The sequence below is a fragment of the Hyposmocoma kahamanoa genome, unplaced genomic scaffold, assembly GCF_003589595.1.
Source record: "Hyposmocoma kahamanoa isolate Upper Pololo Valley unplaced genomic scaffold, ASM358959v1 185, whole genome shotgun sequence".
In the NCBI taxonomy this organism is placed as follows: Eukaryota; Metazoa; Arthropoda; class Insecta; order Lepidoptera; family Cosmopterigidae; genus Hyposmocoma; species Hyposmocoma kahamanoa.
Window position 1 is genome coordinate 2,570,998 of NW_020653715.1, and position 16,462 is coordinate 2,587,459.

At 36.9% G+C, this 16,462-nt stretch overlaps 2 protein-coding genes across 2 annotated transcripts in view; one reads left to right on the plus strand and one right to left on the minus strand.

Annotated features, from left to right (window-relative positions):
* LOC113226260 (sarcoplasmic calcium-binding protein) overlaps positions 1-16,462 on the minus strand; it is a 32,983-nt gene that overhangs the window by 1,576 nt on the left and 14,945 nt on the right. Inside the window, exons 2-5 of the mRNA XM_026458824.1 lie at positions 13,117-13,320; positions 4,356-4,517; positions 3,149-3,289; positions 647-766 (exon numbers count right to left, since the gene is read on the minus strand). Of these exons, the coding sequence (XP_026314609.1) occupies positions 647-766; positions 3,149-3,289; positions 4,356-4,517; positions 13,117-13,320 (627 nt within the window). The remainder of the gene's footprint in view (positions 1-646; positions 767-3,148; positions 3,290-4,355; positions 4,518-13,116; positions 13,321-16,462) is intronic.
* LOC113226261 (uncharacterized oxidoreductase TM_0325-like) lies at positions 1,852-11,547 on the plus strand. Its single transcript, XM_026458825.1, has 3 exons — positions 1,852-1,872; positions 7,931-8,447; positions 11,015-11,547. Exons 1-3 carry the CDS (start codon positions 1,852-1,854, stop codon positions 11,236-11,238), a joined length of 762 nt encoding a protein of 253 aa, XP_026314610.1. The 3' UTR covers positions 11,239-11,547.

Genomic DNA, 16,462 nt, shown 5'->3' on the forward strand with positions numbered 1-16,462 from the left:
TAGTCCGCACACGCTAAGTGAGGCAAATTGAAGCGCTCCCAATGGGCCTACACGAGCGGGCGGGCGGTCAGTGCTCAAGGTCAACTTGCAACGCGAACAGCTCAAGAATTTTAGCTAAAAATGACGAAATGTGCGGTAAATGAGTGTAAAAATACGTCAGACCAACATAAAATACATACTAACATCACATTCCACAAGGAAGTAACGCGTTTCAACTTGTATTTTTATATAAATATTCACTAAAACCGAAAATTAACCTACTACTAAAACTAGCCTACATGAATTTGATTTTTGCCTCACTTGTGACAGTTCGTTTGATATAATACTATCATTCTATGCGTTATTATTCTAAGAATGTTAAATTATTTTATAAAAATAATACATTGCGAAGAACTTGAAAGATAAAAAAAAAATTACTTTTTTATAAACAAAACCGACCTCAAAAGTTCGTGAAATTACATCTATTTGCCATGTTTTATTGAAATCGGTTAGCGGAATGTGCGCGGAACCAGATTCATCCCCTATTTTGCCACCCTTACACGTAAATTTAAATGGTACCAATACCCTCTTTCCAAGAAAAAATAAATACAGTCCAATTGAGAACCTCCTTTTATTGAAGTCGATTAAAAAATTACAATATTCTTACCCCGTTGTGGTCGATGACGGCGAATGCCACTGCCGCGTGCTCGTTGTTGAGCCCAAGACACTCGAAGAACAACTTAAACTCCTTCACGGAGATAAAGCCAGTCTTGTCTTTGTCGAGAGCCTGTAATTAAAATAAAAAAAATTAATAATACGCCAGACAGCCTCGAACACTGGACGTAAAATGGTCTTTGATTTGAACTGTCACACATTATTTGATTTTTAATTCGGGAATAGTAATATTAGGGTAGTTAGAAAAACTCGCACGGCTAGAAGATGCTGACACTCGCTTCTTCAGTCCCTTCGAGACCATGGACGTTGCAATACGTCCGAAACGTCGAGATGATGGGAATATAATAACAATAATAATAATAACAACGCACACACTCAACATAGCCCCGCACTAGGGAAACCCTGTGTCGCGGGTGCCATGGACACACACATAGACAACCACAAATTACACCCAAACTCACGAGAGAAATAAATGTAGGTCATACAAATATTTCGCCCGGCCCGGGAATCGAACCTGGGACCTCTGCGTGGCAGTCCGGCATGGTAACCGTTCGGCCAGTTTTATAATACATGATTAAATCCCGAACTAAAAACCAAATAATATAAAATTGGCTGTTTATTGATATTCAACTGCCCCCGTGGCCGAACGGTTCCCATGCCGGTCCTGTACCCTCGTTCTCCGTCCGGACTTCCGTCCGAAACAATTGCTTACTGTCGAAAGACGCATGATACGAATGAAGCTTCATACGTTCGGCGCAAAGTGGCCCGCCTGTCGGTTGTCAGAATATATTTCGGTGAGTATACAAATGAGCATCAATCAGCTCGTCCCGCCCGTCCCTTTTACTATCGGACATCCAGACGTACGGCGGTATATCATCCTTACTTGGTCGATATTCCCTTCAAGCGTACTAAGGGCTTTTCGTCATCTTTTATTATGCGCACAGCCCAGAAATGGAATTCCCATATCCTGATTCCAACTGTAGCTTTCTTATTTGTGACTCAAATCAACTAATGTTCCGATTAGAAATGTTAAAAGTTTCCGATCGACCAGTTGTGAATCGCAATTATGACTCGAGTCGACTTGGAAGAGACGCAGTTTTCGATCGGGTGAGGCAATCAAAATAAAGCTGCTGAACTAGGTAGTGGTCAAGAGAAAGTCCATTTAATTAAAATAAAAAAATTACTTTGGTTTTTAATATGGTCGAGTATTACTTAAATGTTTCGGACGGAGAACGAGAGTAGAGAATCCTGTCACGCAAAGGTCTCGGGTTTGATTCTATGGCCTACATTTATTTATCTCTTGAGTTTGGGTATAATTTGTCGTGTCGTGTGTCTATGGCACTTGCGATTCGAATTTCTTAGAGTGGGGTATGAGTGTTTGCGTTATTTATTTATTCTACAGGACATATTACGGTGAGTGTGTTCACTGTTCCATAATTGGAGGACTAGACGTAGGCTGCAGTTCCACCCTTATGTTGTGGATATTCCAACGGGTCCCACTTCAAGGTGAGAGTGAATAAGCATTAAGAAAAAAAAAAGACAATCCTACCAATTACCTGGTATCAAAGCAAAAAATTCTCTGTATTGTGAGTACCAGATAATAACAAAAGTAACTCTAGAGTGCAAAAATGTGGAAAAATTGAGCTTTCTAAATTGGTCTAACCGGAAATAGGACGTCCGAGTGTGAGGGTGTGTAGAAACAATTTTCGAAACTAATTATTCCAACATTTCACAGAAGAAACAGTGGAGTTCACACAATAACTATATCTCCTTTATCCGTCATTATCGGATTAGTGTTCAAAACCTAATTTCCGTGGTAATTTTTATCATTTAAGTATTCGATTTTTTTACCGTGCAATATTATTTAATATTCGAGATTATGTATCGTCAAATATTATTTAACAATTACACGAATACTTGAATATTTAAATAATAAAAATTGGCATGGAAATTAATAGTGAACTCTAGTCCGAGAATGACCGTTAAACGATCATAAGAACACTGTGCCGGACAGCCACATCTTTTACCAGGTACTCAAACTACGGAATTTCCACTATTATAAGTAACAGAGCATTCAGGAATTACTCCGAAGCACCACCCGGGACACCCAGACCAAAAATTTTGAAAAGTTCGTTCCCCAATTTGGTCCTACCAGGAAACGAATCCGCAGTGTTTAATGAAATCAATTATAATTTTACAATATTTCATTTTTAACCGACTTCAAAAAAGAGGAGGGACAATTCGACTGTTTATTTTTGTATGTATGTATGTCGCGCGAAACGCATTTGTGAACCTATTTTGACGATTCTTTTTTTGTTGGAAAGAGGGTACCTCAGTTATTGGTCCCATTTAAATTTGAAGAAAATTTTCCAAACTAGGGGATGAATCCGGTTTCACGCACTTTCCGGTAACCGGCTTCAATAAAACTTTGCAAATAGATGTAATTGTACAAACTATTAAGGTCAGTTCTTTTTAATAAAAAAAATATTAGTACCTTGAATAAATATGGCAACCAGCGGTGCGCTTTCTTCTTCAACGTTTTATCATTTAACACGTGGTTCATGTCCTCTAAATACTGTTCCATCGTAACGTAATTATACGGATCAATGGCGCCCCACTGCGTTTCCCAGGTCATCTGTGGATTTATAGATAGACTTCACAAACAATTACGGAAAATAACATCATTAAAAATGAGATACATCTTGAATTAAAATTTAAACAAAAATCATATGCAAAACAGTGTACTTTAGCAAAAAAAATCACTCTCCATCGTCTAGACCAAACACACTGTAAGGTTCGAATATAGCGGGATCGAAGAATTTTTTCTAAGTGGTCGATTTTTATATTAATAATTACAAACCAGTGGAGTAATTTCACAAAAAGTAATCGGATATCATGTTGGTCAAACATCATATCATTCAATAAACTTAAAAATTACAATTATGAAAGCGACATTTCTAGTCAGCTACTGCAAAGGTACCTGGCTGAGTGAAGAAATAGATTTCTCACAGATGGCACTATGGCAAAAAAGTCGTTAAAAACAAAAAATTAAGATTTGCACTAGTTCGTTTCGTGGCTTAATTGGTATAGCGTCTGCTACGGTTTACTTGGCTTGAATCCAGTCAGTTCGAAATATCTTTTTCTAAATGTTCGATCTTTGTATTAATAATTACAACACTAATAAGTAAGTAGTTAATGAGTTGGGTCGTCTAGAATGGATGCACGATTTTTTTGTTTTAAATCGTAATAAAGTCGATTTTTTGGATTGTATGCTTCTGAATCGATCCACAGAATTTTAAAAATTATAACTTCGACAGCCCTTTCGGCTTCAGTCGGTTACGACTTTCCTTTAGTGCGATAAATCGAATCGATTTGCTTAGAAATCGATTCGATGTTAAAGCGAATCGATACAAGTCCAGGGCGCCAAGGCGCTATTTTAAATCATTTTAGTTGTGTGGTGATGGCAGGATTTTGGGTTATTAAATACCTAGATGTGACTTTACGAATGGTGATTTTATTGACTTTTTGAAGTACACTGTTTTGTACCGGGTTTTTAGTGTTTTCAATAGTTAGTAAGTAAGTAATTTATTTGCACATAAAATCGAAACCATGTTCGCGGTTTAAATCTGACTTTTGTACAACGTGACCTGTTGCTAAGTATAGGCTTTCTCGATTGACAAGCTATTAAAAAAATATCTTACCTGAATAATCTCCACAAACTCCTTAGCCTGCTGTTCATCCAGATGTCCGAGCGCAATGAATCTCTTCGCGAACAGCTGGAAATCGTTGTACGAGATCAGACCATCCTTGTCTACGTCCAATATGTTGTGCACGGTTCGCATTTTCCGCCTCCAGAAGTCCGACTGTAACAAATTCGAAATTATAAAAATGTTCTTCTATTTTTTTATAAATGATTATTTATGCAATTAGAGATGTTATAAAATTAATGTCAGATATTTCATATTGAGCGATACCAGGGCTCCGTCACCCGCTCGAGGTTACGCGATCGCCGACAGTGCAAACGCTCAGAGAAGTCTTTTATTTACATAACAATGCTCGTACAACCCGGGCATTCGGTTCCGCACGACTGCACACGACGAGCATCGTTATTTTCACCTCTCTGAGCGCGTGCTTAGCTTCCTTTTCCTCGAAGTGAGCGCCTGGTTTCATTAGTCAGATTTAGAAGGTTATAGCCTACGTAGTGTAGTGTAGCGTAGGTATTTTCAATTTTGTACAAGAATGATGTAGCTATTACATGTCTGTAACTATTAAGTAATCTATGGCAATACTGAATACATTTTCTCGTACTCGTAGCTAATTTAGTAGCAGAAACTATAGGCATACAGGAGTTGTCAACTCGTCTGAGAATGACAGACAGGGCCCCCGGGTTTGGGGTTAAAATTCTGTGTGGCACTGCAACTATCATGGGCAGGCGCGTCGCTTACCACCAACCACTAAGCCCACATGTCGTGAGCCTACGGAACTACTCTCGAAGTCAACGAAAAGACGGGCCCGTTCGAAACTTTCAAATCGCGTTGTAGCACATTCTTAGTTCTAGCCCCGATCGGAACTCAAATCTGCAGGTCATATAGAATGGGAAAACTATCGAACCATGGATTTCGCGCTTCGAATTTGGTCGCAACCATCGAGTAGGTATATAACCAGAAATAGAGACGAAATGTCATTTAATTTGTTTGAAAACTATTTTGCCAAATCATTACGGTGACAACTCCACTCGGATTGGCCAGCCCGAATTCGAAACAATTGATGGGTGTCGTCAATTGTTTCACTTCAATTCGACCAGTTTAACTTGAGCATTGCTATAATGGACCAAAATTGAAAAATTGCATATTTAATTACCAATGAAATGTGATTCCGTTTGTTTTGTAATTAGATGTTTTGCAGTTTTTCCCACACCACCGAATAGAACACCACGGCATTGTTAGAGATATTATCTTTATTACAGTAAATACAGAATATTTTTGGAGTATACGAAGACGTATACACAGGTCAGTTGTTGGCGCTGTACTATTTCAGCTTTCTAATTTGTGATTTCAGCGCAAACGAGAGTTGATATTTAAAAGTGATATAAGGCCCATTTGCCTGATGAGGTGATGAGGTGCCAATAATGGATGGCCCTTATTTCGTCTGTTTCTGGTTATATACTCGATAGTCGCAACAACAATATCTAAATACATATCGCATAGTATCTATAAAAAAATTATACATAAATTAATTTTATGTTTCAAGGTGACTCAGATATTATTTCATAATATGAAAGTGTAATCATGCGTTTAAATTTTTATCACTGGCACACTATGTCTCCCTCTCTGTTCAGTTCTCCTCTGCCTCAAAGATTGTCTGGAAGAGATCGCTCTCAGCGATAAGGCCGCCTTTGCCCACATTAATTTTAAGTTGTCTATGTACTGTTTTTGTTTTTTATGTGTTAGCAATAAAGTGTATTATCTATCTATCTATCTATCTTTGCGAGTAAAGTTTTGAGTTACGCTACAACTGCTATGATGAGGCGTGTCGCTTACCATGGCTCACGACTTGTTCGTCCAGACACTAGATATCATAAAGTGAAAAATAATTTACGACGTTTATGATTGTAGATATATTTCAGACAATAAACCATTTGTCGAACCTATAAAATTTGAAATAGCCGCATCGTAATCGGTAGTTCATAAAACACGATTAAGGTGAATTATTTATCACCAAATAATCCTTGATTATATAGATTTTAAGACTTTCGTGGTTATTCACTAAATGATTATCACTAGTATCAGGTTTCTTACCACGGTATGACTTCTTTTTATTTTCCCGATATTTCGGAACGGTTGCACGCTCCATGGTCACGGGTTGACTGGACGGCGGCAGATGACAGCTTTATGAGCAGACATATCTGTCTACCCTCTTGCGCTGTCGACGACTACCTTCTTCGCGATTTGTTGTGGCGTTACCATTGTCACTCACTTTTTTCAGACAAACCACACTCACTGTATCCACACGCGAAACTGAACTCGAGGTGTTTTTGTTTTTATTACTGCACGCACTAAGGACCGGATTCCATGCACTGGACAGTTTAAAACCATCATCAAAATCCTTGATTACCAGAGTATTATTTGTAGCTCTTAAGCTTTTTTTGGTCATTTTCTGTTTTTAATTTAATCTCTTACTTTGTGAAAAAAGTAACAAAAAACAAAATAAAAACAGAGATTAAGTTGGCGTATGTTCATTGGTGGTATCGACCAGCGTCTATCGTTACGAAGCTTCGCATAATCATACCAACCGGTACAGTACAGTACAGAGCTCTTCTTGAAAGAATTTGTCCAGGGAAGTAACTTTACCTCTTTCTGCCGTTAAGCAGTAATGTGAGCATTACTGCGTTCTGGCTTTGAAGGTTAAGGGTGCTGGTGAAATTACAGGTCCATAGGAATTGTCAACTCATGCCTCCGGGTGACGAGGGCAGTGATGTTAATAAATAAACGTAAATACGTTATAGGAGAAGATAGAAGGGAAAGAAAGAGAGGAAGACCAAGAACGGCTATAGAATATAGAGAGGTCAAGGAGCTGGTTATGAACCGTGAGGAGTGGAGGAGGCTACATCGATAAGAACCTGACTCTTAAATAGGATGATGAGGATGACGTACGTGTAAACACAATACTTAGATTTCGACAACAACGGGTAGAGAAATTAAACTTATAATGACGAGATTAGAATTAAAATTTAGACAGCAACAATAAGTATAATAGTACTTTGGAATACGTCAATGTTTGTGACTATTATTCTATAATAAAGTGACACATGAAGAGTAATTTTCACATAAAGCGGAGAAGTGGGGACATCAAAAATGCCAAGAATTAACGAGTACGTATAAAGAGACTAATGCTTGTGGATGAGACGAAAGAGGCAGGCGTAATGGTACGCATGGAAGAATATTACTTAAATCAATGCAATAGCAAGTATAAAATTTTGGAACTGAATATTAAACAATATTGGATAGTAACAAAACTTTTTTCATATTTAAGAGATAAGCAATCAAATTGAGACTTACCGTAATGTAGGTAACTATAAATTTATGGGTTTCCTTACCGCCGCTTTATATTTAATCGTGTACTAGATAGAGACGCTATTGTCTTTTGGGTTAAAGAAATAATATATTATTATATAAGATTTTGAAGTAGCAGTGCAAAAACAAAAATCTGTATATAATTTGGACAAGCGCCGTTACAGAACCCAAAAGAAAAGAAAACAGAAAGGTCGATAATGAAGTTTGCAGGGAAATCAGTGATAGTTACGGGCGCAAGCTCCGGAATTGGAGCTGCCACAGCCATAATGTTTGCTGAACAAAGAGCCAGCGTAACCCTAATAGGACGAAATGAAACAAAACTGAATGCTGTAGCTAAAAAACTTCCAAATAATGCCACATCATTGATTCTTAAAGCTGATGTGACTACAGATGCTAAGAAAATCATCGATGAGACCGTAAATAAGTTTGGCAAAATTGATGTACTGGTCAACAATGCAGGTTTTGCCAAATATGGAGGGCTTACTGATGGGAAGTTCTTAGAAGCTTACGACGCTTTAATGAGGACCAACATGAGAGCTGTAGCTGAACTTACTATGTTAGCTGTTCCACATCTAGCGAAGACTAAAGGGAATATTATCAATACTTCAAGCATTGCGGCTAATTCTTTGCCGTTTGACGGAAGGCTTCTGCCTTATTATGTTTCTAAGGCTGCTTTGGATCATTTTACTAGAGGAGCAGCAATGGAATTTGCTCCTAAAGGTATGTAACATTTAGGTTGTTTTATATTTAGCAAATAATAACGTTGTGTAACTGGACATTTCATTGAAGTATTTGTAATAAGTGTTCTTTCAGTTCACTTTGAGCAATTATGTCCTGGGATATTTGAAAACTTCTGAACAAAAAATAAAGTAACGCATCACGGTTCAATTAACTGTTAGGGAACAAAACATATTAGGCCTTAAGTAACATCTTTACTACCTTCCTCTCTCACACATTGGGAGCTCCATATAAGGATGGTTCGATAAATACCTACTTGATTTTAAGGTTAAATAAAATTTTTTTCGGAATTCGTAATTTATTTTTATTTCTTAATTTAGAACTCGTTAATAAGCAACTTACGAACTTTTAAATTAGTTTGTCGAATTATGATACGAACTATTGTCACACCATACCACTATTAATATTCACCAGTTTTGGCCCCATTTGATTTATTTAATATGATTTTTATCTATTTGCATCAAATGAGGAAGTGATAGCTGAAATAGAGGTTTATTTTTCAGTTTCAAAAAAAAAATTTTTTATGGGTTATAGAATTTGGGATATCGCTGGTCAAGGTGTACAGTGTGAAAAGGAGATTGCGTACAAAAATAAATCATAATCAAAAAAGTTTTTTTTTCTTCTTAAAGTCACGGTTACTTATGTGGTCTGTCCTTAGAACATTGTCTAGACTATTAACTTTTTTAAATTTTGGTTATATATATTTGCTTAAAGGTAATATGCTTTTACTGTAATAATACAAGAAAAAAATCAACAATGAAATCTTCTATTATGAAGTAGCGTATCAAATTAGTATTAACTTCTATTATGAAATAATATTAATAGTTTTGGTCATCCATAAGTGACAATATTTTCTATAAAAACTAAAAGGTTAAAAAAAATATGGCTGGCTAAAAGTTGAATGAAAACCTTATTAGAAAGAGAAGCATTACTACTTTGAAACCTCTCACTCGGCTCGTTCTATTAACTTAGTGCGCGGTCCAGTTTAATAGACAAGTCCGTGATCAAACTGTCCTCGTGTAACTTGGCAGAATTTAGTGAAACGTCGATTGTAAATTGTTTTTCCAGTATGATAAAGAGATACTAATGATTAATCATCGAGTATATAACCAGAAATAGAGACGAAATAAGGGCCATACATTCATGGTAACTCATCAGTGATACATCACCTATAAATACCAACTCTCGTTTGCACTGAAATATAGACAGCGCCAACAACTAACCCGTGTGTATGTCTCCGTATATTCCAAAAATGTTATGTATTTATTGCAATAAAGATAATATCTCTAACAAGGGCGTGCTGTTCCATTCGCTGGCGTGGGGAAAATCAGCAAAACATCTAATTACAAAACAAACGGTATCAAATTTCATTGGTAATTGCAATTTTCGTCCATTATAGCAAAGCTCAAGTTAACTGGTCGATTTGAAGTGAAATAATTGACGACATCCATTGACGACACTCGTCAATTGTTTCGAATTCCGACTGGCCAAACGGAGCGCAATTGTCACATTAATGTTTCCAAACAAATTAAATGACATTTTGGCTCTATTTCTAGTTACATACTCGATGTGATCAACATAGTATACTTCAAAACCACAAAGCAAATTATTATCTTTATGACACTATATTAAAATCTTCAACCGAATAACGGGCTTTACACACTCTATCGTGATAAGATGTTAAAAGAAAAAGGGAAATACCTCTTTCCCTTGTAACAAAAACAAACACGAGAGCGCTAATTTAAAAAATTTCAAACAGTTAATCGCGCGCGATTGCGCGTGCAGGCTTTCCGAGCGCGCAATCCGTTAAGGCCTCATTCGCAGGAGCGTTTTTTCAACGGGCGTCAAAAAATCGTTGAAAAGAGACAAATTGATATCCACGTGTTTATTCACACGGAGAAGGTTTTAAAACGCAGCGTTTTTTTATCGAGCACTGTCGGTTTTTGACGTTGGACGTTAAACTGAATTGAGCAAACGGAATTCCGTGTTTTTGTTCTGACGGGAGTTAAAAAACGCCGTCGCTGCAATCAGTTAGCTGTGCGTTTCAATACGTTTCAAATGACCATTTGACTGTACGCTCGAGACACGTTCGCACGTGTAGTTGTATTGCGCGCCATTTACAATGCCGTGGCTGCTCGTGGGGCTCACGATTGCCAATAATCCATCGAAGGTGCTGATCAACATTCGGAAATAATAAAGAAGTTATAGGGATAAAGCCTCAAATCTTCATAAAGCGACACAAACTGGTCGCATACAACAAACAGCAAACATCTTAGATCGTTTAATTAAGGGATGATTTATGATTTTATTTTCCTTTTCTGCCTTCTCGCAACACAAATGACTATAATTTTGAATTCATAATTGCGAATGACGCCTTACGCTCTTGATCACGCGCGATAGAGTGACTGTCTAAGGGGGGCTATTGACCTGTAATGAGACACAGACTTGTGGCAGAGATATACTATTTTGCAGGGAAATCGATTCATCAATGTTGCTCTTACAATGTTCCGTCCTAGTAATCTCAAAATGCACAAACACTATTGTTACAGGTATCAGAGTCAACAGTGTCAACCCTGGACCGGTATTAACCAACTTCATAGAAAACGCAGGTGCTGCAGTCAACCCCGATGAAATAGCAGAAATGACTGCTCTGAAAAGATTTAGTACTCCCGAGGAGATTGCCGAATTGATTTTGTACCTTGCTAGTGACAAAGCTCAGGGAATGACTGGTTCGCTTGTGGTTATTGATAATGGGTGGCTATTAAGACCATAAGGTGGTAGGCGTGCCGCAAAAGAACATCGAAATGACCCAAACACTTCTCATGTTCAATGTTGAAAAAATTTTGTTTGATTGAAATTGTGATTTTTTTGTTTAGCATGATTTTTTGGTATTTTAACGAGTTCTTGGTTTTTTGGTATTTTAAATACTTAATGTTTTTAAAACAATACTGTTTTGTCTTTTATCTTTAGGCAACATTTTGTGAAATCAACAATGTAAAAAATAGTTTAATAAAACCTTTGAACAATTTTGAGATTTATTAATTTTATTAATATGTCGCAAAATATAATTATTATTTCCACCCTCTAAGGTAGGACCCCAGGACTCTTAAAACTTTAGTGAAGCGACATGCTCTTTAGCTCCGATATTTAGCGAGTCAACAGATTATGTAACGAAGATTATTGAAGTGGATACATTTTAGTACCTGTTTAATAAGATCATAATTAAATTAAATAAATTATAAATAACTATAATTAATTCTTATTGTTTTATTACAATGAATCGTCGGATTTTTCGCTTTGTAGCGTTTACAAAATACACACTAAATATTTATTGGCTATGTTTCATTATTTTAATTTACTTGTTGAAACAGTATTGTATGCAATGATAACATTATTTGGTTACAAAATGTCGCACCTGTTACTTAGGCCACACGGCAAAGCCTCGTGGACTAAAGTTGACTTTAAAAACCCTCATTATGCAACGATGGCATAAAATACTATTTTAAAATCCTTGAGCAATATCGAATAATTTTGAAGTAGTAGAGCTCTTTCTGAAAGAATTCGGCTAGGGAAGTACTGCCACCGTACTATTTCTGTCGCCAAGCATTACGAATTTCTTTCTTACTTAGGCAAAGTTAGTGTTGTAAATTTTAAAAAGTTTAAATTAATCGAAAGAATTTCGAAGGATCGAAAGAATTTTTTCTGAGTGTTCGATCTTTGTACTAATAATTATAACAAACTAGTGGAGTAATTTCACATAAAAAATAATTGAATATCATTCCAATAAAAATTTAAATACAGTGAATAACAACATATCTAGCCGGGGCTGGTAGCTGTAAAGGTTCTCTAACTGGGTGACGAAATACTGTCATAGATTTCTCATAGATGGCGCTACGGCTAAAAAGTCGTTGAAAAACCAAATACAAAGACACGACAAAAAGAACATACAAAAATTCGTGATGTGCGCTGGGTCGTTCCGTGGCTTAGTTGGTATAGCGTCTGCCACGGTATGCTAGAAGACGTCGGTTCGAATCCGGCCGGATCGAAAGAATTTTCTCTGAGTATTCGATCTTTGTATTAATAATTATTTTAAAAAGTTGCTGTTTGTTATTTTTATTTACTTCAAATCAAAGTTTCGCCTTTAGTTTGGTCACAGATTACACAATAGTCACTATGTAACAGATACATCACTCTCATACCAAATTGAAAATACCTACGCTATAATGGCCTACTAAATGTAACTAATGACACCAGGTGCTCACTAAGAGGAAAAAGACACCTAAGCACGCGCTCAGAGGGGTGAAAATTGCGTTGCCCGCCGTGTGCAGTCATGCGGAGCCGAATGCTCATTAATTAAAGGTCGTATTCCAGAGCTCTACTCAGTGCTCAAGTCATGACTTGAGTATGATTTGAAGCACTGGAAATCATACTCAAGTCCTTGCCATTAGGGTCGTATTTCCAGTGTTTGACAGCATACTCAAGTCCTGAGTTGAGTATTGAGAAGAGTTCTGGAATACGACCCTAAGACTGAGGCGGTAGGCACTTATCGCGTAACCTTGAGCGAGTGAGGAAGCCCTGGTATGGTGACTCCCAGATTTGAACGTAGATAATGGCAACGTTGGTGTAAGTTATGGATTAGAACAGTACTTACTCTATCAATTCCCTTGCATTCAGTGTCACTTTCAGAGTCACTGTCGCTATCGGAGCGCACTTGCCGCCTGTCCTCTTGCCGGCCATGATGCTTGCTGTACCTCCGAATGGCGTTGGTGGCTCGTTCCACTGTCTCTTCATGAGATGGCCCTCGATTGTCTAAGTAGCAGACATTGTTCGTGCATACTGGTTGAGTATGCATTAACTGAAAAAGAGAAAAAGATGCTGTTAGTTATGATCTTCTATCGTAAAGATGGCATACACTATAATGCTTACCATCCCGAGGAAATGAAATAACAAGTTGGCAGAAGGTAGCGATGCGTGGTTGTGAATGATTTCAATATTCGACTCGTTAGTAATTACCAGAGATCGGAATAGGTAGAGACATTTGAAGAAAATATTTCACCTTTAAAAGGTGGCAAACTACAGGAGGTATCCGGTTTCGCGCACTTTCCGGTAACGGTGGTTTAGTAATGAATGATCATTCAGATCATTCGAATATGAAAATTAGTAGGTTACTAATTTGTCATTCGAATGACAATGTTAGTAATTACCAGGGATCTGAATAGGTAGAACTTTTTACCTAAACTTCGAGGATCATAGTCCGAAAATGGAGACTGCCTTACGACACTATTTTTTAGGTCCTGGACCTGTTCGGGATTCAGGAAATCCCTTAAGAACATTAAAAATTGACGTAATTGGGGACAGGCAGGTATACTATATTTATCTTAACTTTGCGACGTACAGTGGATCTGTTAACAGGGAAGATGGTTTCTCCGTACCACCAGTTTGGGATCCAGTATTTCTTCTAATGAAAAATCCCAAACAGACATAAGACTGCAGTACTAATTAATATGTTTTAGTTTATTCTAATTTCTATTATTATTAATAATAATAAAATAAAAATTCATTCAATAAAATAATTTGTAAAACTTAATGTAGCGTAAATTGGAATGTTTTCGTTGTAAAATTAAAAATAAGGTATTTAATTAATAACTATTGTAACTATAGTGAAAAAATAGGGTAGTTTGCATCAATATTAGACATAACTGGTTGGAGACTGTACCACCTCAGTCAACCGTGACCATGAGACGTCAATGAAACGTCGGTTATTTGAAAAAACAATTTTTTTTTTTTTTTTTATAATAACGCACACACTCAACATAGCCCCGCACTAGGGAAACCCTGTGTGCCATGGACACATACATAGACAACCACAAATTACACCCAAACTCACGAGAGAAATAAATGTAGGCCATACAAATATTTCTCCCGACCCGGGAATCGAACCTGGGACCTCCGCGTGGCAGTCCGGCATGGTAACCGTTTGGCCACAGAGGCAGTTGAAAGCAACATACGCGATTTAAATCCGGAAAAATAGTTTGATTTCCTAATTTTATGTTATTTTTGTAAACAGCCATATTTTTTTACAAATATTACGCTCTCCGATTTTTGTGAAAAAAAAAGAAACAACAAAACAAAATGGCTGGTATCGAAATTGTATACCGGCTTTATCTGCCGTCCACTAACCAAAACGCGACTAGGTGACAAATGGTCAAATATCAGTTTTAAATAGCAAGAGATAGAGCACAAAATTATCTTTTAAAAACAGTTAAAAATTAGTTAACATGTTCGACTTTTTTTCTTTTTCTTTTTTTTTATCGCGAGGAAATCCGTCATTATGTGAGACTCCTACTCACTAAAACCCCGCGGCACCCGTCTCTGCACCATGTGCTGGGTCTTGGGGGCGCCGAAGCATTCTTCCAAAACCCAGCGGTGCCTACCCGTTTCCGGGCTCACCTCGCTAAGAAGGAAGGAGAGGAGCTATTCCTTCCTTCATAGCCCACTGAGAGGCGTGCGCGGGTGCACGCGACGCCATCTCGAACCACGTGTAGACGACGAACGTGTATCGGAACTTACCCCAACGATGCGTAGCTGAAATATCATCAAACAATATCAATATTCTAAAACAGGGTTATGGTTTTATTATGATATCTTAAAAAAATATTTTGTCACTTGTCACGGCAGTTATGTTGTCACGTAATTATTTTAACCAATAGAAAGCTCAGTGTCTTATTCACAATAAAATTAAAACAAAAACAATAAATAAATAAATCGCCGTAAGCTCTAAAGTTTGCCATATCAATGTATCTAAATCCATAAAGAACATTTGCTCTAACGTCAACAGTCAAAAAACCGATTTTTCAAGACGTCTTTGGTAATCCAACGACGATTGCGTTTAACTATAATTCGTTAAACGCAATCTTCAAAATTTTCTTTTGATTTGAAGGCGAGAAAATTCCTCTGAATTCGTGAACAAAAAAATTGCTGTCAGCTATCGCAGATATTTATCGAGTACGACTTAATGCGTAGTGAAATTTGTTTACAATGTAGTAAAGACTAAAAACCCTCTGATTGTATCTGTGCAATGTGTAAAAATTCACCATTCTGGTTTGGATCACTATTCTTGAATAGCAGTGATATGAAGTCCATTAGCAGACGAGAAAAACATTTATTATTTATTTACTCCAATATAATCATGGAATATCATCAACATTGGGTTATCAACTATCATTATCAGCGTATGCGAGCTACAAAACACGATTGTACCAAATCTGTGACCTTATAATGACCTCAGCACCGTTATATTACGACAGATATTTTTAGGATGTTTTGACGACAATGATCACTGTGTCCAAATACTGTAATCTTTCAAAGCCAAAATCACAAATGTAAATAAAACGTATTGTGTTTAAATTATACTCGCGTTGATAAACATGCACATGACAATAACATCACAACTGTTTGTTGTTTTAATTAAGTTATTCACTCGCGTAGAAATTAAAGAATTATATGTCATTAGAATAGCTAGCTATTCAGTGTATTAGACAAACAAGGTGTAACAACCATTGACTTACAAATAAATGGACGAAGGGTCTAATACAAAAACCACGAAAAAAATGTCCCAAGTCAACTTATTTAAACGTAGTGACATGTAAAGTAATATGAAAAAGCTAAAACGTTGAATTTAAATTGTAATGTCATCGCAGTACTGTCTAATTTTGCTTGCTTCGCTGTCAGTCGAACAAACGAAGACTAAAGCGTGAATGACGCTCTGTATACGATTTTAACGCCCTATAAGTTCGGACACTTTTTAGCGCGGACCCGACGTCCATATAATTGTAAGTCAATGGTAACAACACAATAAAATCTTAAAATGCGAAGCTAGAACTTGTGAGAGAGAAACATTGGTTTGTTTTAAAAAACCAATTATACAAGATTATTTACGAAATAATAGTTTTCACGTCACTACCTCGGAAAGGCTTTCGTTCTCATTAGACATCTGC

Excerpts from the sequence above, each read along its gene's own strand:
- LOC113226261 (XM_026458825.1), top strand. The coding sequence starts at position 1,852 with ATGGTCGAGTATTACTTAAAT. Across the intron at positions 1,873-7,930 it reads TGGTCGAGTATTACTTAAAT|TTTGCAGGGAAATCAGTGAT; the intron begins GTTTCGGACGGA and ends TCGATAATGAAG. Across the intron at positions 8,448-11,014 it reads AATGGAATTTGCTCCTAAAG|GTATCAGAGTCAACAGTGTC; the intron begins GTATGTAACATT and ends CTATTGTTACAG.